At 47.2% G+C, this 23,434-nt stretch overlaps 1 protein-coding gene across 1 annotated transcript; it reads left to right on the plus strand.

Moving 5' to 3' along the window:
• The first annotated feature begins 47 nt into the window (after positions 1–47).
• On the plus strand, positions 48–22,735 carry LOC128328740 (uncharacterized). Its single transcript, XM_053258783.1, has 7 exons — positions 48–153; positions 4,543–4,844; positions 8,371–8,613; positions 12,333–12,566; positions 14,795–15,079; positions 15,884–15,934; positions 19,550–22,735. Exons 1-7 carry the CDS (start codon positions 143–145, stop codon positions 22,114–22,116), a joined length of 3,693 nt encoding a protein of 1,230 aa, XP_053114758.1. The 5' UTR covers positions 48–142; the 3' UTR covers positions 22,117–22,735.
• The last annotated feature ends 699 nt before the right edge of the window (positions 22,736–23,434 follow it).

Below are 23,434 nucleotides of genomic sequence, written 5' to 3' on the forward strand. Positions count from 1 at the left end.
AAATTAAGGGTATCCACAATGATGGCATTCAGCTGAGGTCTGTTTGCTTTCTGTTTCATTTCTCTGAAATGGGCTGGAGCAGCTGGGTTTTGTTGCATATATATGCTGCTGGTTTCTCTCCTGTTCCTTATTCCTACTGCAGATGAGGACAGGGTAAGTCATTGACAATTTCAGGAGGGAAAGGGGAAGTGGTGTTAATGAGAGGGGGGGAAGTGCTGTTAATGAGAGGGGGGGATTTAAAAGTAACAAGCTCTTGGCACTATTCTCGCTTCATTTTCTTCCAGCTGTGTGTGCTTTTGGAGTACCAAGCCAAAGGCTAAATTGGGGATGGGTCTCTTTGCCACTTACTGGGTTGACCTCATTAAGTGGGCTTTTAAATCCAGCTTTAATAAGATGGGCTAATTTAACTAACTTCTAAGTATATGCATTACAGAGATCATTTTACAGCAGGAGTTCTCAGCCTTGGGTCTCCAGAAGTTGTAGGACTATAACCTCCATCATCCCTATGCCACAGGGGATGATGGGACTTGTAGTCCAACATATAAAGGCCCCAGACTGAGAAACCCAGCTCCCGGATGTTCCTGGCAATAGTTGCCCTCAAAGCCTGAGCTTCCTTAAATGGGGGGATGATGATGACTTATTTTGTATTAATAATTGAACACAACTGCTTCAAGGCTGCCAGTTTGTCTTTGTTTTGTTACCTGGCAGTGCTCCTGAGTCCTTATCAGTTGTGTAACAAGCCACAGTTCAGCCGACGAAGCTGTTCCCAGCATACCGATGTGAAGAGCCATGCTTCACCTGCTGAATTTTCTCCTGTTTCTTTCTGGCAGAGCCATCCTCTGACGTCAGACGTGGGGGTGCTGGTTTAGCTCCCAAAGAGGAGCTGCACAGCCCCCATTCGGGAGTTAAATGGCCGCTGCATTCATGGCGCAGCCAGGAGCGGCTCTTCCCTGCCTTAAAAGCAGATCCTTCAGGAGCTAGACTCCATCTGCTGCCGAACGGAGCCTTGCAGCTTGGGGTGAGCAGGGCCGCTGCCGCACACGGGCTGTCGGTGGTCACGCTCCACCATTGCATTAGCCCCCTGTGCAGTGATAATTGTGTAGGGTTCCTGTTCAGACCAATTCTTGCCCTGCTGAAGGAGGAAGACTGCACAAAGAAGCCGCCATCGCTGAAGGAGTGTTTGTTGTGCACCTTTCTATAGGAGAAGCCAGAGGATGGCTGTGTAGGGAAAGCGACTTAACTCTTTGCTCCCCTCTCACTTCTTGGCCAATCCCGATGGCTCGTGTGGTTAATGCGAGAAACTTCACTGCCACAAGCAAAAGGCAAGAGATAAATAAACGTGACTGTCTTTAAATCAATAGGATTGTGTCGGCCAGAGCAGAATTGCTACCCACCCCCCGCAGGACATTCTCTGCCTTGCATGGCAGGCAGAAATTCAACCGATGAAGCTTCCCCATCATTTCATCGTCTTGTCAGAGGGTGGGGAATTGCAGCTGTGGACGATGGGCTATTGTGTGGCTGTTTCAGCTTGGGCTTGAAATAGTATAGTGCTTGCTTCTGCAAAAACATCTCTGTGTCTTTCACACTCAGAACACCCAGATCTTCTGGAGCTGTGCTATAGTCAGCCTGGGCTTTGACTGGGGAAGAAGAGCTGGTCTTGTGGTAGTGAGCATGAATTGTCCCACTTGTTAAGCAGGGTCTGATTGGGTTTGCATTTGAATGGGTGACTACATGCGAGCACAGCACTGTAAGATATTCCCCATAGGGGATGGGGCCATCGCTCAATGGAAGAGCATCTGCTTGTATGCAAAAGGTCCCAGGTTCAATCCCTGACAGTATCTCCAGATAGAGCTGGGAGAGACTCCTGCCTGAAACCTTGGAGAACCACTGCCAACCTGAGTAGGCAATACTGAGCTAGATAGTCCAAGGATCTGACATGGTATAAGGCAGCTTCCTGTGGTCCTAGGATTGCAGCTTTTGTTGGAGACAATTCCTGGACACACCATCAAAGGCAGCTGGTGGGGAGAAGGGTTGCAATTTTTTTAAAGAAACCTACTTTTTGGGGGACTGGGATCGGAAAGAGTGCTTGACCATGGAGCGTGGTGGCTGTTTCACACACTTCCAGCTACAGTGCTCTTTGCACAGGAGAATAAATATGACAGCAACACATGCAGGTGAGAAATGAAAAGAAATCTGTATGAAGTGTTGTCTACTTTGATTGCAGTCCATAATGCGACTCTTGTTGAAACGTAGTTGGACTAGGAATGTGTTTCATTTTTTCTTTTATACGTGGTGTCTTCTGTGGCTGCCTTCCAGGGGTGGCATTGGGAGGATACGTTCTAAGGACATGAGCCCCCTGCGCCCACCCCAGAAAAGGGGCCACTGAGGGGTCTGCCTCCTCACCTGTTGCTTCCGCCGCCCCTGCGTGGCCAAGAGCCCTGCCTGCTAAGCTTTGCCGGCCATGGTGCGGTATAATGCCAACACAGCCCAGTGCCTGTCGTCGGGCTGTGCTTATGTGACCCAAAACGCGGGTCTCAACCTGGCAGGGTGAAGCCAGTTGTTGACACAACCAGTGGGAGAGCCTTTTCAAAAAGTTCATTTCTCGGCAGAGAAAGGCACCTTCAGGAATACATTCTCAAAGTGAAGGGGCCCTGAGCAAAAACAGCTCAGAACTTATATACATGGTTTTAAGCATTCAGACACAGTACAGTCTTTTCCAACAACAATCACGACAGGTAGTTTCTGCCTAATTAGCAACTTCAGAGACTTGAATTATTGCCACCATAAAATACTTTGGTCCTCCTTATCTATGCTCCTCCTGAAGCATTCCAGCTTGTTAGCTTGGTTTCTGCATCTGGAGGAGATCACGTATGCCTTCAGTAACTCAAGGTCTCCAGAAAGGGTGAAAGAAAATGCAGACTAAAAGGGGCCTCTAATACTATGATTCCACAAAATGGAATAACTTTAACGCTGGTTCATTAGCTAGATATATAAAATGGCGCTGCTTTGGTTAACAATTATGTCATTATACTGCATCTCACGTAGTTCTACCTACACCAAATCTACACTCATCCGGTTTCTTTCCTTTGACCACAAGCTGTTCATACGGCCCTATAGACTTACCCTTTCTCTGGTGCTTATATAGGGCTTTTAAACACTGATACCAGGTAGCTACAATGCCTGGAGAAAGCGCCAGAGAAAACAAGTAAAAATTGTTAAAGGAATCTTCCTGTTCAAATTCCTGGACCCTTCAGATCCAGAATGACTGTGTCCTGGACATGATATCTGATTCCTGGGCTGTCCAGGCCAATTCTGGACATGTGGCAACCCTAAGTCAGATGCTCAGATTTCTGAATTATTTGTCATAGGGCTGCACAACTTTGGCCCTCCTGCAGATGTTGGACTACAACTTCCATCACCCTATTGGCCACCGCAGGGGATGATGGGAGTTGTAGTCCAGCAACATCTGGAGGGTTGAAGTTGTGTACTGACTTATCAGGATCTGTTAGGGCTGCTGCCCTGTCCGATACACCTTAGTTGACTGGCCTTATTGTCTGACTAAAAGCCTTATTTATGTTTAGATGATACACACGTGTAGTCTCTAGATCAGGCATCCCCAAACTGCGGCCCTCCAGATGTTGCTGAACTACAACTTCCAGCATATCCAGCCACAAAAAATTGTGTCTAGGGATGCTGGGAGTTGTAGTTCAGCAACATCTGGAGGGCCACAGTTTGGGGATGCCTGCTCTAGATGACATGTAGAAGATGCATGCTTATCTACATAAGAAAGGAGGGAGATGGGAATGCTTCTTCCATGATGTTAGCTCCCATGCTCAGTTTTTGCAAGCCGTTATTTAAAATATTAAATATTTAAAAAATTAAAATCATCTTCTAAACATTGGTAGCCAAATCAATCAGATCCCATTTACATCATTCAAAAGGTTTTGAACTAGTTAATCTGATTTACGTTGGTATCTATTTATTGCTTTTCCACATATGTTGGGCTTACGATAAAAATAGGGGACTCCACAGATACCAATGGCATGTGCACTCCCATAGAGCACGCATGTAAACCCGGAAATTCCCCCCATTTCTGGTTGGCAATATGCCGACCCAACATGAAGTCAAGATTATCACCCAAAGTTCAAGTCTAAGATTATGGATCTCCGCTTCATGTTGGATCAGAGTGTTAACTACCAGAGACTGGGGGAAATTTCTGGGTTTACACAATTGCTTCACAGGAACACACATGCTGTGGGAATCTATAGATTCCTGTGAATCCAACAGTACATTGATTGTATAAACCCAACCATAATCAAAATATTATAAGCATTAGGAACAACAAAGCAAAAAAGTGTGAATGACAGTGCAGCAGAGATAAAATCAGAACAAGATGGCATGGGCCAGGGTAACAAATTTAGTTCAAATGTCTGGCGATATAAAAAGGGTTTAATAACCTCCAGAGTGTGAGGGCCAAATGAGCGTCTGGTGGGAAGGAGTTCCACAGTCTACACACACTGATGCACAATCTAATCCCAACAGATCTGTGGAATTATCTCCACTGCCTCCAGCCATGGCCTTTGAGACAATTCAGAGGGGCCGCAAAAAGCTCATCAGCTTCCTCCAAGCAGCACCCGACCTCATACTGGATGATATGGCCTCCCAGGGCTTCATCTCTGAGGATGATTACAATGTTTTGGATGAACTGTTGGAGCCCAAGAAGAAGATGCGCAGGCTCTTGGTGAAGATACAGCGTGGAGGGGAGCAGACCTGCCAGCACTTCCTGGAGAGCATAAAGACCCACTTTCCAGATCTGCCTTCGGACCTATGGCCTCTGGAGAGTGGTGAGTTAGTGCTATTGTTTAGTAGAGTTTCCATTTTCTATTATTTGGCCATCCAGGTCTCCTGATTCAGTGTGGGTCCTTCTAGACAGTACAAGTTTCAAATACAAGTTCATTCACATTCTACACCTCCCGACAGGCTTCTGCTTCCCTTCCCAGCATGAATTCACAATCTGTTGAGAGTCACAGAGCAGGGTCCTCATGCTGTTTTTGCAGCACCACCTGTTGGTCAGCGCTTGCTTTCTGAGAAGTATCAGCCCGTTCCCTCATTCGTCAGAAAGTAGTAATTTGTTCTTCTCGGAAAGCAAGGGCTGATCAGCAGGTGGCGCTGCAAAAACCGTGCGAGGTCCCTCCTCCATGTGTGGCCAGAGGATAATCAGGTTGGTAAGGAAGACAGAAGCCTGTGGAAGTGTGTGGAATGTGAACAAACTTATGCTTGGAACTTGCACACAAGTTCTCCTGTCACACAGCTTATTGCTGTTTGGAAGGACCCTGTATCCTTCACAAAGATCCACATCCATGCATAATCTCTTAACTGAATTTCTGCATGTGCTGGGATACCTAACCTGGCTGACTGTACTTGATGCTTAAAAAATAAATAAATCCATGCCAAGAATTGCGGAGTGTGAACAGTTGTCCTGCATTATGATTATTATAATTATTATTAATCATGAATGCTACACCCTAACTCATCAGTGTTTTACAACTTATAATAGCTATCCTTGTAACACACCTATGAGTGTAAGCCACTATTATCCCCATTTAACAGACTGGGTAACTGAGGCTTGGAGATGGTGACTTACTCAGTAGCGCCCAGATGAGTTCACAGCTTAATCTGAACCAGAGCAGGTCTGAGCACCAGGGCCTCTCTCTAAAAAGCAAAACAAAACTGTGTCCTGGTTTCTGTGCCCACCTTCTGGACAATTCGTGTAGGTTAGCTTAGTGGTAGGCTTAAGGTAGACACTAAACTTAAGGTTTCAGTTCTGGGAAGGAAAGGGGCCTTTTAGTATGTTAGAATAGTGGGAGGTCTTTAAATCTCATCACCACCTTTAATTCAGTTCCGCAGAGTTTCAGTTTCCAGAGACAGACCAATAGGTTTCGTTTCTGATGGTTTGGCTGGACAGCAACTGATGCAAGCCGAACTTCTAACTGGTGGCAAAGTCCTGCTTCCTTTCTGCCTCTTGCAGGGGTTGCGAAAGCACACACCCCACCCCACCCCACCCCCGACAAACACACACTTCCCAAACAGGGGCAGCGGAGCTACCAGATTTATTTCCCCTTAGATAAGAGCTCACAGAAGGAAGGGTTACGGCATCGGCTTTATTTACAAATCTACCAGGCAGAGCACAGGAGAAGCAGCGTGACTCTTACTACAGATGGCAAAACTGCTGACCTTGTGCTGGGTTCCTGAAGCAACAGTGTGTTCCTTCCCAACTCCATCCACCCACACACCCCTTCCAAATTCCAATCCATCTAAAGTTGTCTCTCTCCCTTCCTCTAACTCCAGATTCAACATATCAACTGCTGTCTCCCGCCTGCCCCCAACACCTCCACCACCACACTGGTCCCATGTAGCATTCCAACAGGTAGATTACCTGTTCAGTAAAACATCTTCCAGTCTTGTTTGACTGAACAATCTTGATTGAACAACCAATAACAGCATCCTCACAATCACTTAGTGGTGCAGCGGGGAAATGACTTGACTGGCAAGCCAGAGGTTGACCAGTTCGAATCCCCGCTGGTGTGTTTCCCAGACTATGGGGAAACACCTCTATCGGGCAGCAGTGATATAGGAAGATGCTGAAAGGCATCATCTCATACTGCGTGGGAGATGGCACTGGTAAACCCCTTCTCTATTCTACCAAAGACAACCACAGGGCTCTGTGGTTGCCAGGAGTCAACACCGACTCAACAGAACACTTTACCTAACAGCATCCTCCCTGGACCCAGAAGGATAAATAGTTCCTAATCCAAAGTGTGTATGCCAAAACTAAAGCTTGGTTTCCCCCTCTCTATTAGCAAGTGAACGCACCATTCATATGTATTTTTTTCACAATCTTTGGCCATGAGGTCTAGAGGTTCACTTTCTTAAAGTAATAAAAGCTGGGGGGTTTCCCCCTAAGGGAAGAGATCACAGGTGTGTGTGTGCGCACGCATACATGTTCGTGCATGCATGTTCCATCTGCCACTAGATCATGAGTTAGCAGATGATGAAAAAGCTGATAATAATATTTTATACAGTGACATTAAGGCACATGGAACTTAATAGGGAATATAAACAAAAAGGTCAGATTTCTGTCCCAAGGTACTTGCAATATAAATATTGACAAAAGGTGAGACAAGGGAGGGAGGAGGAGGAATGAGAGAGAAGGATTACAAAGGATGAATGCAAACAAATTCACTTTGTGTACTTGGGGCTAAACATGCGTCAAGATGTTTAAAAAGTTAGGAGGATCTGACCTCTTCCTCATGTGCTGGGATGACCCACAAGAGGAACCAACTCTCCCTTGATAACTTAAGCAATACTTGTATTTCCGGTTCCCGCTGATGAAATGTTGACAACTTTTGGGGGGTCTCATTTCAAATTTCACCAGATCATGGACCCAGTTTGTCACGTCCTTTGCATAATTCTGAGTTGCTTAAGACCTTGCATTTTCCTCCTTTCCTTTTTAGACCTCTTATTTCAGCTTCTTTTGTTCATCAGTTTTGAACCCTCGCCTGAGGTCAGCCACAGGACTGGGAGCTTCCTTTCTCACAACTTGTTGATAGAAATCCTAGTCAATGATGGAGCGTGCCCGGGGAACCAGAAGCCCACAGGAATTCTCCTTTCCCCCTCCTCCCCTTTTCTCAGCTTCCCTTTGGCACTGGGCAGTTTGGCCCTCCCTGCTTACATACAGGTCCCAGACTCTATGGGCCACCGGAAGACGTGTGGGGTTGCTCAGGAAAGCCAGCTGAAATTCCCGGCAGGAGATGGGACATAAATAATCTAGGAAACAAAGGAGAGGTATCCTCTGCCTTATTCCGAGCAACATCTGTTTTGATGTTGCTTTGCACAGGTCCTAACCAATCCAGTGGGGTTGGTTATTTCTTTAAACAAAAGAAATAAGCCAGATAGCTTTCACACTAGCCATCTAGTCTGGAATGGACAGCCTTTTTAAAGCGGCGATTCTCTTAATGTAGCAGGGGGAGAGCAACTGGCCCTATCCGTCCCCAGCACAGCATCCCTCCAGTGGCTCTTGCTGGTGTCTATCTTGTGTGTGTGGGGGGGGGGGGTTAGAATGTGAGCCCTCTGGGGTCAGGGAGCCATTTTATTTATTTATATCTATGGAAGCCGATTTAGGAACTTTTGTTGAAAAGCAGTATATAAATATTTGTTGTATTATGGTGGGTAATCTGAAAGTTTTGGCGTCTGTGCGAATGCGTTTGCATGCATGTTAAGGAAGGCTGATGGAACTGAGTAGAAAATTTAGCCATAAATGTCAGTATCTGCTAATTCTAAATGTTCTTCTGTTAACTTGGTCCTTTACAGCACCCCCAAATCAAGGGGAAGGAGACTCTCACTCAAATGATGCCAATGTTTTGGAGAAGAAGGAACCAGAAAATCCAGACATGGATCCCTCTGTGACAACTGAAAGCGAGAACTTGAACAATGACCCACACTGTGAACAGAAGCTTCGTGAAGTTCCAGAACTGGCCTTGGATGGAGGAGTGTCACAGTTGAGAGAGAACAGAGCTTCACTGGCTGTGTTACCTTCAGAACCGTCTCTGATCTGTATGTATCTCTCTTACTACCTATACTGTGTCAGTATTTGTAATGGTTAATTTAATGTATTCAGTCTTTGATGATGCTTTAGAATAAGTGGTGCACCTACCGTGGGACTTCAGAAATGAGTCTCTGTCACTCGACTGTATACAATGCCTTCATACGGAAAGCCACAAGACTGCTGGTGCTTTCTCAGAAATGATGAGGGCTAGGAACCCTGTTAAAATGAAAACACTGGTGTTTCTCAGGCTACAACTCAGTCCACACATGGCCTGGATTTATATTGTACTGAGGACCTGCATCTTGTGTGTTAATCAGTACTAGCTGCCCAGGTGCAGAGCAGCAACGCCTCTAGTTCACCCTTCATTCTCGGGGGCCCCCTCATTCTCGGCCCAATTTGGGCCACCTGCCGCTTTCCCCACCCTCCTGTCGCTTTCTCTCGCCTGCCCTTTGTTGGTGCTTTCCCCGCCACCACTTTCCCTCATCTGTTTCTCTCGCCCATTTGCTTTTCCCCATCAGTTCGCTTGTGAACTCTCGCGAGAGCTGCCACGCATGGAATTAGCGACAGGTACACCTTGGAGAAATAGATTTCTCTAAGATATATATATATGATATTCAGCCCCTGACCAAACTTCTCAGGGCATTGCCCCATCAACAACACATAGCTTCACATCCTCCTGGCTCCTCGGAAATCCCTTTTGCATCAGTTTATTTGGATTTCTACTTCTCTAGCCATCTTAAAGGGAATTGCCCAGCCCCTGAGGTTTCCTCCTGTTCAAATTGACCTTTTACTTCCTTAACAGAAGTTGAATTGATGTTTAGCATTTCCTGGCTGAACTTTCCCCTCCAGCATTTAGAATATTGCTGTGAGTTTGGGTGGATAGTGGCTGGCCATTCTTTTATACATCCGTCACTGTTAATGACTCTGAATGACTTCATAGGAACAAAGGAGGCTGCCATATACTGAGTCAGACCATTGGTCTATCTAGCTTGGTACTGTCTTCACAGACTGGCAGCAGCTTCTCCAAGGCTGCAGGCAGGATTCTCTCCCAGCCCTATCTTGGAGATGCTGCCAGGGAGGGAACTTGGCACCTTCTGCTCTTCCCAGAGCGGCTCCATCCTCTGAGGGGAATATCTTACAGTGCTCACACTTCCAGCCTCCCTTTCATATGCAATCAGGGCAGAAGACTGTACTTAACTAAGGAGACAAGTCATGCTTGCTACCACAAGACCAGCTCTCTTCCATCCTGGGGAAGGGTCCACTGGGAAATGTGAGAGAGTCACATATTTAAAATAATAAAAACATAGGATCTGGCTTACACTGAGTCAAACTATTGATCCATCTAGTCACTACAGGGTTTCTTAACCTTGGGCCACCAGATGTTGTTGGACTACAACTCCCAGAATCCCTAGCCACAAAGGCCATGTCTGGGGATTCTGGGAGTTGTAGTCCAACAACATCTGAGGGCCTACACTGACTGGCAGTGACTTTTTAAGATTTCAGGCAAGAGTGTTTCCCACAACTGCCCTATCTTATTTATATGGAAACCACTTTGGGAACTTTTGTTGAAAAGCAGTATATAAATATCCGTCATAGCTGGCAATGTTGGGGATTGAACCTGGGGCAAAACAGATGCTCTACCACTGAGCTACAGCCCCATTCCCTAAGAGGAATATCTTACAGCAGGCCGTGCTCCCAGGTAGTCACTCATCCCAATCCAACATTCTGTTCTGCTCTAGTGTGAACGTGGACCAGAACGGAGGAACTGGCTCTGTTCTCAGTGGCCGCGGAATTCCATGGGGTAGGGCAGGTTTAGCCTCCAGCTCAGTGGGTGTCCCCAAGTGTACCTCCTGAGGGGTAAAGTCCCTTTTATATTTTATCATATAAAAATATGATGAATAAATAAAATAAAGTCAAGCACTGTTCTTAGGGACACACTTGCACAGAGGGCAAAAATCTTGCACCCACCCCTGATGTCAAGTGCCCAGCCATCACTGATGGGGATGCCTTAGCCTAGTGCTAACTGAGCAAAGAGGCCCCTTTTCAAGTGGTGGTTCTCTTCCTTTAGTGGGGGAGAGGAACTGACCCTATCCATCCCCAGCACAGCATCTCTCCGGTGGCTGTTGCTGGTGTTTGATTTTGTTTCTCTTTTAGATTGTGAGCCCTTTTTGGACAGGGAGTCACTTTATTTATATCGAGGTAAACTACTTTGGGGACTTTTTGTTGAAAAGCAGTTTATAAACATCTGTCATGGTGCACTGAGTCTCTGTTAGGGTTGCCAACTCTCCCGCACTGTGCAGGATGTCCCGACTTCCAGTGGGGGGATGCTCGTGCCGTTCAGGGCGCTGTTTCCCCTGCTCTTTTACCTTTTTTTAAAAAAATTAACTTTTAAAGCTGCTGCTGAGCGGCGGCAGAGCAGGATGGTGGCAAGAGCTCTCCCACCTCCCAAACTATGGGAAAGGAATGGCTGCTGGCAGGGGTGGGCGCCTGGCGACAGGCACGCTACTGCTAAAAGAAAGGCTTTCAAGCACTCACTGCCGCAGCCACCACTGACTGACTGCAGCAGGAGGGAGAGGCAGAGAGAGCAGCCATTCCTTTCCCATAGTTTGGGAGGCAGAAGAGCTCTTGCAGCTGTCCTGCTCAGCGGCAGCTTTAAAAAAATTTTTTTAAGCCAAGCCCCGCTCCTAGGTGGCCATGCCCCCGGTCCCCTCGGAGTCCCTATCCTGATTCCAGACAAGAAACAGAGGCTGCAAAGCCAAAAGCCGTGTAATAAATCTATTAAACACGTAATATATACATAGTCTGAAAAGACAATAGCACTGAATGGGTCAAACAATGGAAGAGTCCACCACAGTCCCTATATGAACATGGGTGCATACACCAATACAAAACAATAGTCAATTAGAGTCATTGTTCCGGGATAAATAGTTGAAAAATCAGAGCCCAGAAAATGAATTGGAGCGTGTAATCCAAAGATAACATCCAAGGGGGATTCCAGACAATGCAATGTTGGCAGCCCTACTGTGCATGGAGAGATCTTGCCAGGGGCAGAGCAACCATTAGGCAAACGGGTTCAAAGAACCCAGGCCGCACCAAATCAGGGGCCGCACCTCACGGCCCTGACATGCCCCCCACATCTGACGTTGGATGTGGGCGTGCTGGTTTAGCGTGGGCCCCGCTTGGGAGTTAAAGGGCCGCTGCGTTCACAGCGCGGCCAGGAGAAGGCAGGGAAGAGCTGCTCCTGGCTGCACCCTTCGGGAGTTAAATGGCCGGCACTGCAAACGTAGTGCTGGCTGGACTCCCAACTCCTGAATGGAGCTGTGTGGCTCCATTCGGGAGCCAGACCATACCCCCTGCATCTGACGTCAGACACAAGGGGCAGGGTAAGCGGGGTCGTTGCCGTGGCTGCACACGGGCCGCTGACGGTCAGGATCCGCGTCTGGATCTTGCACCCTTTCTCTGTCTTTGCAACAGGAATGCATAGCCTATTAAAATAATAGCAGGCATTTTGCTAGTAAAGAACTGTTGATTTCTCTGAAAGCTGGAAAATAACATGGGGCTCATGCTGAAAAGATTCTTTCAATGATTTCTTTTCATGATTCTTGCAGGTATCTGGAAGTATTGGGGTATTTTGTGGGAGAGACTAATGTAACAAAATACAATCTTAACCGCAAACTTCAGCCTCTAATCATTCTAAATGTCTTTCTTTAAATTTACTTCTCTGCAGCATCCCCAGATCACCCCTGGAACCCAAATTATGCCAAGGTTTTGGAGAAGGAACCAGAAAATCCAGTTGCGGATCCAGAAGACAAAGGATTATCTGAGATGAATGGAAGTGGGAACTTGAAAGGGGCCCCGTGCTTTGAGCAGAAGGGTCCTGAAACTCCAGAAGCAGTCTGGGAGGGAATGCCAGATCGGAGAGAGAAGGCACCGGTAGTTACCGTGTCACAGAATTCTAAAGGTATGTGTAAGTCTTTCCTACTCTCTATACTGTGTCAGTATTTATACTTTTACATTTATATCCCACTCTTCTTCTGAGGAGCTCAGAGTGGTGTACATGGTTATTTTTATCCTCGGAACAGCCCTGTGAGGTAGGTTAGGCTGAGAGATACATGACTGGCCCAGAGTCACCCAGTGAGTTTTGTGGTTGAATGGAGATTCGAACTCGGGTCTTCCCGGTCCTAGTCCAACACTCTAACCACGGTCTTGGTTGATGCCCCAGAATAAGTGGTATACCTACAGTGAGACTTAAAAAGCTGTTCCCATCCTCTATTACAGGGGTTCCCATCCTTGAAGTGCTCCTGTGGGGTACTTGCTGCCTCCCTATTCTGCAGAAAATTGCCAATGCTATTTGTTCCCCTCTGAGGACCACTGGCTTGAAGCCAAGGTGTCTTCAGCAATATGTCGGCTACAGAAGGGGAGGGAGGAGGGTGAAGAAGACCCTCCTCCGCTGCTCCCGATTGGCTGACTGCTCGGCCTATCCCCTTCCCCTCAGCCTGGCTTCAGCCCACATTCTCTCATGAAAAGAGCTGTGGCACCTTATTGAATCCTACGACACTGTCTTTAATTCGCAGACATGAGAATGTGAAAACAATTCTCTCCAGGTGGAGGAATGACACTTAGCATCCTTCCTTCACTCCTCTGTTGAATGGCTGGCTGTCGCTGAAGATCTACCTACCCCTCCCTGCAGCCATCCTGACAGATGGACTCTGTAGCCAAGGAAATGCTGTCTGAGCCCTGGCCACAAGTCTTCAAAGCATGGGGAAAGGGTGGGAGGCACAGTGTTTCTCTTCATTGCTGGAAGGATTCGGGAGTTAAAGTTGTGATTGATATGGTGATGTGTTTTAAATGGATAGGCTGCAGCAGCGCTGTATCTCCTGCACCGGTGGCCATTGTCTTCACAGGCAATTGAAGCCTGTGATGACAAATTGATGACCAGGGGACCAGAGCACCTTTCTTATGAGGCAAGACTACACCTGGGGCTTTTTAGTTTAGAAAAAAGACGACTGCGGGGAGACATGATAGAGATCTATAAAATCATGCATGGTGTGGAGAAAGTGGATAGAGAGAAATTCTTCTCCCTCTCACATAACACTAGAACCAGGGGTCATCCCATGGAATTGATTGCTGGGAAATCTAGGACCAACAAACGGAAGTACTTTTTCCACACAACGCATAATCCACTTGTAGAATTCTCTGCCACAAGATGTGGTGACAGCCAACAACCTGGATGGCTTTAAGAAGGGTTTGGATAACTTCATGGAGGACAGGTCTATCAACGGCTACTAGTCGGAGGGCTGTGGGCCACCTCCAGCCTCAAAGGCAGGATGCCTCTGAGTACCAGTTGCAGGGGAGTAACAGCAGGAGAGAGGGCATGCCCTCAACTCCTGCCTGTGGCTTCCTGCGGCATCTGGTGGGCCACTGTACGAAACAGGATGCTGGACTAGATGGGCTTCCTTGGGCCTGATCCAGCAGGGCTGTTCTTATGTTCTTATATGTTCTTAAGCAGCGAGGAGAGTTCTCTCAGAGCCCCATAAGAACAGCCCTGCTGGATCAGGCCCAAGGAAGCCCATCTAGTCCAGCATCCTGTTTCGCACCGTGGCCCACCAGATGCCGCTGGATGGAAGCCTACAGGCAGGAGTTGAGGGCATGCTCTCTCTCCTGCTGTTCCTCCCCTGCAACTGGTACTCAGAGGCATCCTGCCTTTGAGGCTGGGGGTGACCCCATCTTTCCTCCTAGCAGGCTCGGACTGGCTCACCGAGCAGCAGGGCATTGTTCCCGGTGCAGCCTCGCCTGGTGCGTCCTGCTGCGCTCGCTGGGCTCTCCCCGCACCAGCTACCCGGCTCCCCTTTCCCCCTCTCCCTGTCCGGAGAGCCCCACCTCCTCTCCTTCTGATTGGTCGTGAGACATAGGCTCAGACTGCCCTTAGGGCAACAGGGCCTATTCCCGGTGTGCCCACCTGGTGCGGCGCCCTGCCGCGCCCCTTAATCACCCATTCTGCTCAAAACCTGGCCCCTCCCCACATACATCCCACCACCCTCTCAGCGCCCCCAGTCCAGCCCTGCCTCCCAGTTCTCCTCCTGCTGCAGTCCTGACCTGCTGGCAGGGGACTTGGCATCAGGCACAGTGGCTAGGGTGGCCTCATCCTGCCTCTGTGCTCAGGTTTGCATTCTTCCTTCTGCTTTCTAGGAACCAATGCAGAGGTCAGTCGCCGCAACATCATCACCGCTCGCCGGAGGAGGGGGCAGAACAAACCCAACCCGCAGGCGTGCCGGTCTTCCTTCGTCTTTCCTCCTCGCCAAGATGAGAGGGCAGTACAGGAGCCAGGACCGTCTCTCTACTTTGGAAGGCCCAGCAACATGGCACCCTGCCAGGACAACACCTCTGCCTGCTGGCTTGCTGCCAGGGAAGCCTCGCCAAAAGAGCCCACTGGGCAGAATGGAGATGGAAAGGGGCCCGTGGATGTAAAAACAAGTTAGTATAACCCTAACCCATTTATATCCCAGCACTCCCCCCTCTCCCCTTGCAGGATGCAAAAAAATGTATACCCTTGGGATATTTTTACAAAAATACAGTGTGGACATTCACACAATCAAAAACTGTGTTCTACCCAGGTTTGGGAGCTTCCAATTTTTGGTTGTGTGGAAGGCAAAGTAAGAGGAAAACCTGGGTAGAAGTATTTGTGTGGAATCAAGGTAGAAAGAAAAGCTGGGTAAGACAGCACCGCCCTACCCAGCTTTCATACCCAGCATTTGAACAAGGTAGGAAGAAAACCTGTCCTACCCAGCTTTTGCTGGGTCACTTTCCCCTACTCCTACCTAGTTGTTTGCTCCCACACAACCCAAAATTGGGAGCGCACACAGTTATTGGGGCAACGCTAGTTGTTGGTTGGTATCTTAATGCTGTGCTTGCTCAAGGAGGTTGTACTTGTACAAGGATGTTCCGTTAACGGTGGCTGTTACACTAGCTACTTGCACTAAGTCTGGACTGTGTGTTCCAGACCAAAGTTGCACAAACATGTTTGTGCTTGAGCAGCAAGGTGTGCAACCTTATATGTTTTGCAGGGAAGTTTTGTGCAAGAGTGCAATTTTGAGTATCCGCATTATTTTGTGCAATCTTTTTGTACTGGCTCAACTTTGCTTACGCAAGGGCACCAATTAGTCAGGATGCTAGCCACTGGTTCTGTTTAATCTGTCTCCTGTCATATTTCTCTGTGTTGAAAAATGAGTGATACTAATTTTCCACTTCATGATATCCTGTCTTCTTTTTCACATGAAGACCATGTATCTGGTCATCAAGAGCCTGGAAAGGAAGAGGAAATTGCTGATGGTAAGATTTGCCCAGAGACTGATCCTTCTGGGAATGTCTTTACAAAGGTTATGGTATGAAAACAGGGTTATTTTGAAGCTGTCTTTGCATGAACAAAGTTGCTTCACTTCTGAACTAATAATGTACTTTGAGGAGCTTGAAGTTGTATCGGAAATAATTATTTATTTATTTATTCATTCATTCATTCATTCATTCATTCATTTCTATCCCGCTCTTCCTCCAAGGAGCCCAGAGCGGTGTACTACATACTTGAGTTTCTTTCACAACAACCCTGTGAAGTAGGTTAGGCCACGAGAGAAGTGACTGGCCCAGAGTCACCCAGCAAGTCTCATGGCTGAATGGGGATTTGAACTCGGGTCTCCCCGGTCCTAGTCCAGCACTCTAACCACTACACCATGCTGGCTCCATTATGATATTCTAATATATCATAATATAATATTATGATATTCTAATATCCTATACTAAGAAAAGGTATTGTACATAAAACAAAATGATAAATGCATGCCATGTTCTTTCCTGCTTACAAACTAAGGAAGTAAATATGTCTAAAATCTGGTGTGTTGTCGCTCTTAACAGGGCTGCGATACATTTTCAGGGAGAACCGGCAGATTGGTGGTGCTTAACCTTTCCCCATCCCAGCCCCATTAATTCCCAGCTCCAGCTGTACAAAGAAACCAGAAGTGAGCCTGATTGGTCAGGAAAGGGTCCTGAAATAGTACAGGGCGCTTTCCAGACTAGCTGCTGGAACAGCAGCAAAATGCCTCTGTTCGGGCAAGTCTGATTCGGAACGTAAACAGCAGGAGGAGCAGTCTCGCAGCAACTAACAACCTGAAAAAACAGCAACTTTTTCACGCCGGATATGCAACGTCCTTGCTCTGTATCGCAGCGATTAAATTAGCAACAAGGCATTGGTAATGTGAACGGTACCCTGCTGTCCGTGTAGGAACTGCAGTGTTGCGCAGGAAGTGCGGAAGCACATTTCCCTGCTACGTCCTGACCCCGATGTAGGGTCTGGTCGGGAAAGTGCCCAGCTGAATCTCCCAGATGTGGGTGGAAGTAAGCATGTCTGCCTGTGTGCCAGTCTCTCCTGCCACTGCCCGAAGAAACAAACCAGGGAGAGGAGAGAGACTAGTTTGAATGTGAAGTGGGGTGTGGTTGTTTTTTAAGTTTAAAAAGAGTAGCAGAAGGCTGGGTGTTGAGTAGGGCAAAGATTTCCAAGGCACAGAGCTTGAAGGAAGACAGAATGCAGATGGGGAATGTAGGCTTGGGTTTATGAAGGAGAAAGGTACCAGAGGGCAAAGAGAACAAGGAGAGAGAGAGGAAGTGGGCACAAGTGTACTGCGGTGCTCTCTTGCTGTCTCCAAAGACTTGATGGTGATGGGTCAAGCCCCTTATTCAAGCGACCACATAAGCCCTATTTACGCATTCTGTTCAACCTGTAGGACCTATTCACACACTATGTGCAACAGTTGTATGAGTGCACAGTGTCCACAGACACAGTTACAGTATTCACATGTTATGTTGAACCAGGGGCGTAGCTAGGGGAGAGGGGGCCCGTGTTCATCATTCTCTCTGGCGGCCCCCCAGAGTGAGGGAGATAATGAAGAAAATAGGGAGCGGTGGGGCTGGAGGGCCCTCAGGAGCTGGGGGCCCATATTCTTTGAACCCTTTCGCTCAGTTATAGCTACGCCCCTGTGTTGAACGCAGATATAAATGTAAACGTCCACCTGCACCACCCTTTTGAGGGACCTGTCCCCAAGTTCGCTTTTTAAAGATTGTAAGCTCTTTGGGGACAGGGATCCATCTTATTTTATATACTTATTTATCTGTGTAAACCACTTTGGAAACTTTTGTTTAAAAGCGGTGTATAAATATTTGTTGTAAAATGAACTCGGGTGCAGTTGTTCACACAAGAACATGGACACTCATTTCACAGAATGTTTGACTTGTACACGAGTCTCCGAAAGTGGGTTGGAAGACGCAGCCTGGTGCGTCACTCGCCTCCGTGCCAGCACGCACGCCACTCATGATTACAATGTTGGTCTGAAGAGGCGGATGCTGTAATCATGATGAGGCAGGTGCTTCTGTAATTTACTGCTGAGAACCGCATATGCTCATGTTTTTACTGGTTTTGACCATTTCAGTCCGTCTGGGATGTGGGGAAATGGAGAACGGCTTCTGTGGTGGACAATGCTTAAAGAGAGCTCAAGTTTCCCAAAAGTCTGTGCGCCTTTACAGCAAGCAGTGGTTAATGGAAGAAAGAGAAGAACAAAATGGATTCTGAATCTTAGCAATATAGCAATAGCACTTACATTTATATACCGCTTTATAGTCGGAGCTCTCTAAGAGGTTTACAATGATTTAGCATATTGCCCCCCAACATTCTGGGTACTCATTTTACCGACCTCGGAAGGATGGAAGGCTGAGTCAACCTTGAGCCCCTGGTCAGGATCGAACTTGCAACCTTCTGGTTACAGGGCGGCAGTTTTACCACTGCGCCACCAGGGGCTCTTCTTATTTTGCAAACGATAGTGTGGGCTTCAGTTTGCCAGACTGCTGTGCTACAAAGGTGCTGTAAAATAATTTTGAGCTATATCCAGACAGAATGGATACAATTTTATATGCTGGCTGGAAAGAAACTTTCCCTTCTCCCCCCTTATTCTGGTACTGCTCTCATCAATATAGACGTCACAGGTAGGAGCTATTTATGGGTTGTTTTCTGAAAGGAAGTTTGCTTTCCTTTCTATACCACTCCACCACATAACCCCACTCCTTGGGTATCTCATTATGACTCTTTCAAACTATTTAGCCTTCTCTGTGGCTGCCCCAAGGAGTTATTCGCCCATGGCTTCATGTTTCAGGGTAAATGTTTAGTGAAGCCACTCCGAAGTACACTCATGGCATTGAGGGAAGCAGCCCCTCCTCTCTGCTCTGGGGTTGCTTTTGATGCAAGTTCACATGTTTTCCTTCTAGCCCATGTGGGCAAGCGATTGGGTCAGATCAGCCAATCCTTTCAACCAGGGGCGTAGCTAGTGAAGATGGGGCCTGTGTTCATCCCTCTCTCTGGCAGCCCCTCAGATTGAGGGAGACAATGGAGAAAATAGGGAGGGATGGAACTGGAGGGCCCCCAGGAGCTGGGGGCCCGTGTTCTTTGAACCCTTTCGCTCAATTATAGCTACGCCCCTGCTTTCAACGCATGATTAGATTCCTATACCCATGTACAAATGATCATCTGAATGGAAAACCATACATTCTCTACCCTGGATTTAAATATGAGATGTAATGTAGGATTATAATGAGGGGTAGTCACTATTATGTGATTAGATGATCATCCATATTGCAAAGTAGTGGTGTTCCCCAGCCGCCGCCGCCCCCACCCCCACCACCATAGAGTTTGAATTGTAAACAGCCCAGGATAGAATCATCCAGTTTTGTAGGTGGGATTTACTTTTGGCACACTCCCCCCGCCCCGCCCCCGCCACTTGAGGGTGTAGAGCCAGGAGAGACAGCTTGCAGCTAATCTAAATACTAAGAGGTGTTGTGAAAAGACATCTAATTAGAGCCAATCTCCACACACACTTCATGAGAAGTAATAGTTTCCTCCTTCTTCCACAGAAATAATGCTGATGAAGCCAGGGCCCAGTGGGCAAAGGAGCAGGAAGCTCACCATGGAAGAAGTCCCGGAAATCAACTCAGAAGTTGTCAAAACAATACCTCCTCAGAAACTGGAAGATCCCCCTCAGCAGATGGAGAAAGAGATAGGCCTTGTACAGAAGGCTGGGGAAGAGTCAAATGGGGAAAGAAAGGCGGAGGCTGATTTGTGTACTCCCAGGGTCTTGAACATGGGGGATGTTGTGGGAAGATGTTCCCTTGCTGAGAGTAGTAGAGAGGAGAGCCCAGTGTTCATTTCCATGTGCAATGAGGCCCTTGGGTTTTCTCAGCAGCACCATGTTCTCTTTGTATACTGGGACGTGGTGTGTGGGAATGTTCCACAAGAGATCTGTGATGGGCAGACAAAAATCTGTTTTCCTGATGGGAGGAAAAACTCGGAACCTGTTCCTGTAGCACCAGTGAAGCTACGTGGAGACATCAAGTCCCTTTGCCTGCTCTTCAGCATGTTAACGAAAGTCTACCCAGCTGTTCTTATAGGACCTAAGAACATTTCTGATGCAGAATACAAGTTGCGATTGACTCTCCAAGTACCAGGATATAAATATCACTTTGTCTTGAAAACTAAAGGTGGAAAGTCGGAGGAAATGCTGAGATTCCTTAACCTGCTGAACATTAACAACTCACAGCTGCTGGTGAAGAACAGCCAAAATATCACAGAACTTGTGTCAAAGCTTCAGTTGATGAGGAGGAGTTCAGTGAACTCTAATCAAAAAACAGTGGATGTGGAAGAAATGGCCAATGTGAGCCAAGAATCGGGGATCCAGGTAGATGAAAATATGGAGAACTGTTCTAGTGGAACTCTGCATGCCAAGGAAATAGTTGAAGAAATAAAAGATGATGTGAGCTACAAGAAGGAAATGCTGAAACATGACTGGAGAAACTTTGCCAAAGAGGGGGGAAAGCTATGCAGGATGAAAAGTCAAATGGACACCCCAACAGAAGATGAAAAGCCTGAACTTGGAGAGAAAGCAATCAGCTTATGTACAAAGTGGAATCAATGTGACCTTACTAATGGGCTAACAAAACTTATTAATGGAATACAGTATCTTCACCATTACTTCCTGAAATGCATGGGGAAAGTGTTGTGCAGGGTGAAAAGGCAATTGGATGCTGCAGCAGAAAAGTCCCAATTTAGAGAGCTATCAATCTGCTTATGCAAGCAGATTCAATGTGACCTTACCAATGGGATGACAAAACTTATTCATGGAATACAGCATCTTAACCATTACTTCCTGAAATGGACGAAACATTTCTTCCTGAAAGGAGGACATTACTTCCTGAAATGGGTGAAGTTCATCTTAAATTATATTGCTAGAGTGAACCAGTTAAGATTGCGAAGAGACTATAAAGAGAAATGTCACACTGCTGGAAATGACCCACAACAATTAGCACAGCTAGATGAATCCATTTCCATGTGCAAGCTGGAGCAGTTTTGTGAGAAAAAATATGCAACAGTGAAGGAAGGCGACAAGGCAAAGTATCAAAGGCATCTACCAGAAGTAGCCAATGACTTGAGCCTGGAAGGGTTTCCAGTGGAGCTGATGGACAGAGATGCATCTAACATCCCACTGCAACAGATAGTAGACATTCTTACTACTCTCAATGAGAAACTAAGAGGTCGATCCAAAATGATGGTGATAACTCTACTGGGGATACAGAGCACTGGCAGGTCCACCCTTCTCAATACCTCATTTGGCCCACAGTTTGTGGTAAACAGATGTGCTTTTGGAACCTTAACGACCCACCTCAGAGTTCCAGAAAAACTGCAACAAGAAATTGGTTGTGACTCCATCCTGGAGATAGACACAAAAGGCTCGGAAGCAGTTGAGCTGGCCAAAGTTGAGGACAGCTGTGAACACAACAGTGAGCTGTCCACCCTCATGACTGGACTGAATGACACAACTATCCTGAACGTGGCCATGGAGAATGCCACTAAAATGATGGACATCCTGCAAACTGTGGTCCATGCATTTCGGAGGATGAAGAAAACTGGGCACAAACCCAACTGCCAGTTTGTGCATCCGAATGCCAGTGATGTGCCTGCTTCAGAACAGAATATGAGAGATGGGAAATGCCTCCTTGAACAGCGTGTCAAGGTTTGCCAAGACTCCCACCCAGAGGAGACCCACCCAGAAGAAGAGGAGCAGCCCCCATCAGCCCGGACCTCTGATCCTGATGTCAGCCCCCCAGATCTTTCAGAGCTGGAGCCAGTTACCTGCTTGGAGGAGCCATGGAGCACAGCCAACCTGGTGCTCTCCAGCAAGGCTCCAGGCCCTGCCTTAGAACCTCCTTCACCACCCACAAGCCCCCAGGCACGGAGGCGACAACGTGCCAGGGTGGAGCTCTGGCAAAGGAGGCAGAGTTCTCGCCTGGCTGCTTGGGGCTTACCTCAGGAGGAGGAGGAGGAGGGAGGGATGGCCAGCTCAGGTGCCTCTAAAATAAGGCTTCTCTGTAAACCCCGGGCAGAATACCTATTTACTGTCTCTGGCTTTAAGACTCCATTTTACTGAAGCCTGACACATACAACTCTTTCCCCACCTCTGGCCATCTGGGTAACAGCTGTCATCCTGTGAGCCATTAGGATTCACTGGTGCAAATGGAGGAGCCTTCATTTCCATGGGACCAAAATGACAGGTGATGGTTGAAGCCATTTCCTGGGGCTCCGCCCACAGGCATAGAAAAAATTGTGGAACCCTATTGGCTAGTATATCCTTATATTAGATGCAGCTCATCTCGTGATGCAGAGATAAGCTATCTCCCATGGCAAAGTTCTCTCTGACACATTTTCTTTATAAATAGGGATAGCAGAAAACCAAGGAAGCTCTCTTCCTGGAGGAGAGACCCTGCGGCTTGCTCGTGGTCTGGCTTTGCTGTGCCTTGCCTTTAAGCCATGTTCCTTGTATGCCTGGTTAGGGGCAAAGGATTATAGCCATGCTCATGAGACCTTAGATTCTGAACCACTTTTTTTTTTTTGCAACTTTTAAGTTAATTGTCTCCTGATCCAATGGCAACCTGATTAGAAAGTAAGCAAGAATGCATTTGTTTTTAGTTTTATCCTGTATTTGGAGTTTTATTTGTCTGTAAACGCTGCTCCTTTGTGTTGTAGTAAAAAGCTTGACTTACTATCAACTTGGACAGTGCTGGGTTTTATACTGTGCCAGCCCTACCTACGTACACCACTTTGGTTACATGCTACACAAAGGTTCTCACATTTGGAGGGTTTCCCTTATGCTCCAGGGAATATCCAGTTTGCATGATAGGATATCCCACACCTTGTTTTGAGCATTCAGGGCAGGGGCAGATCTTATCTATGGGCAGAGGGCAATGCTCACCTTAAATTTCTCAGTCACCCATGTTGTGTCTGCCTCCATTTTGTGTGCCTGCTGCCTCTCTCTGTGGTTCCCTGCTGCTTTAAGAGTTGTGACATAAGCGATGGTAGCACCAACCTCAAAGAATAAGTAAAAAGCCCCAGATCTTTTAAAAATATTAATGAGGCTGGAACCAATAAGCATGCTCATTTTGGCACTGTGGGCAGTCCTAGAGCCAGTGTGGTGTAGTAGTCAGAGTGCTGGACTAGGACCGGGGATACCAGAGTTCAAATCCCCATTCAGCCATGATACTAGCTGGGTGACTCTGGGCCAGTCACTTCTCTCTCAGCCTAACCTACTTCATAGGGTTGTTGTGAAGAGAAACTTAAGTATGTAGTGCACCGCTCTGGGCTCCTTGGACGAAGAGTGGGATATAAATGTTGTTAATAATAATAATAATAGAGTCACCCTGTAAACCAATCAGAGAGGGACTAGGCTGATTGACTCTTCAAACAGCCAA

Source organism: Hemicordylus capensis, chromosome 6 (genome assembly GCF_027244095.1).
Source record: "Hemicordylus capensis ecotype Gifberg chromosome 6, rHemCap1.1.pri, whole genome shotgun sequence".
Classification (NCBI taxonomy): domain Eukaryota; kingdom Metazoa; phylum Chordata; class Lepidosauria; order Squamata; family Cordylidae; genus Hemicordylus; species Hemicordylus capensis.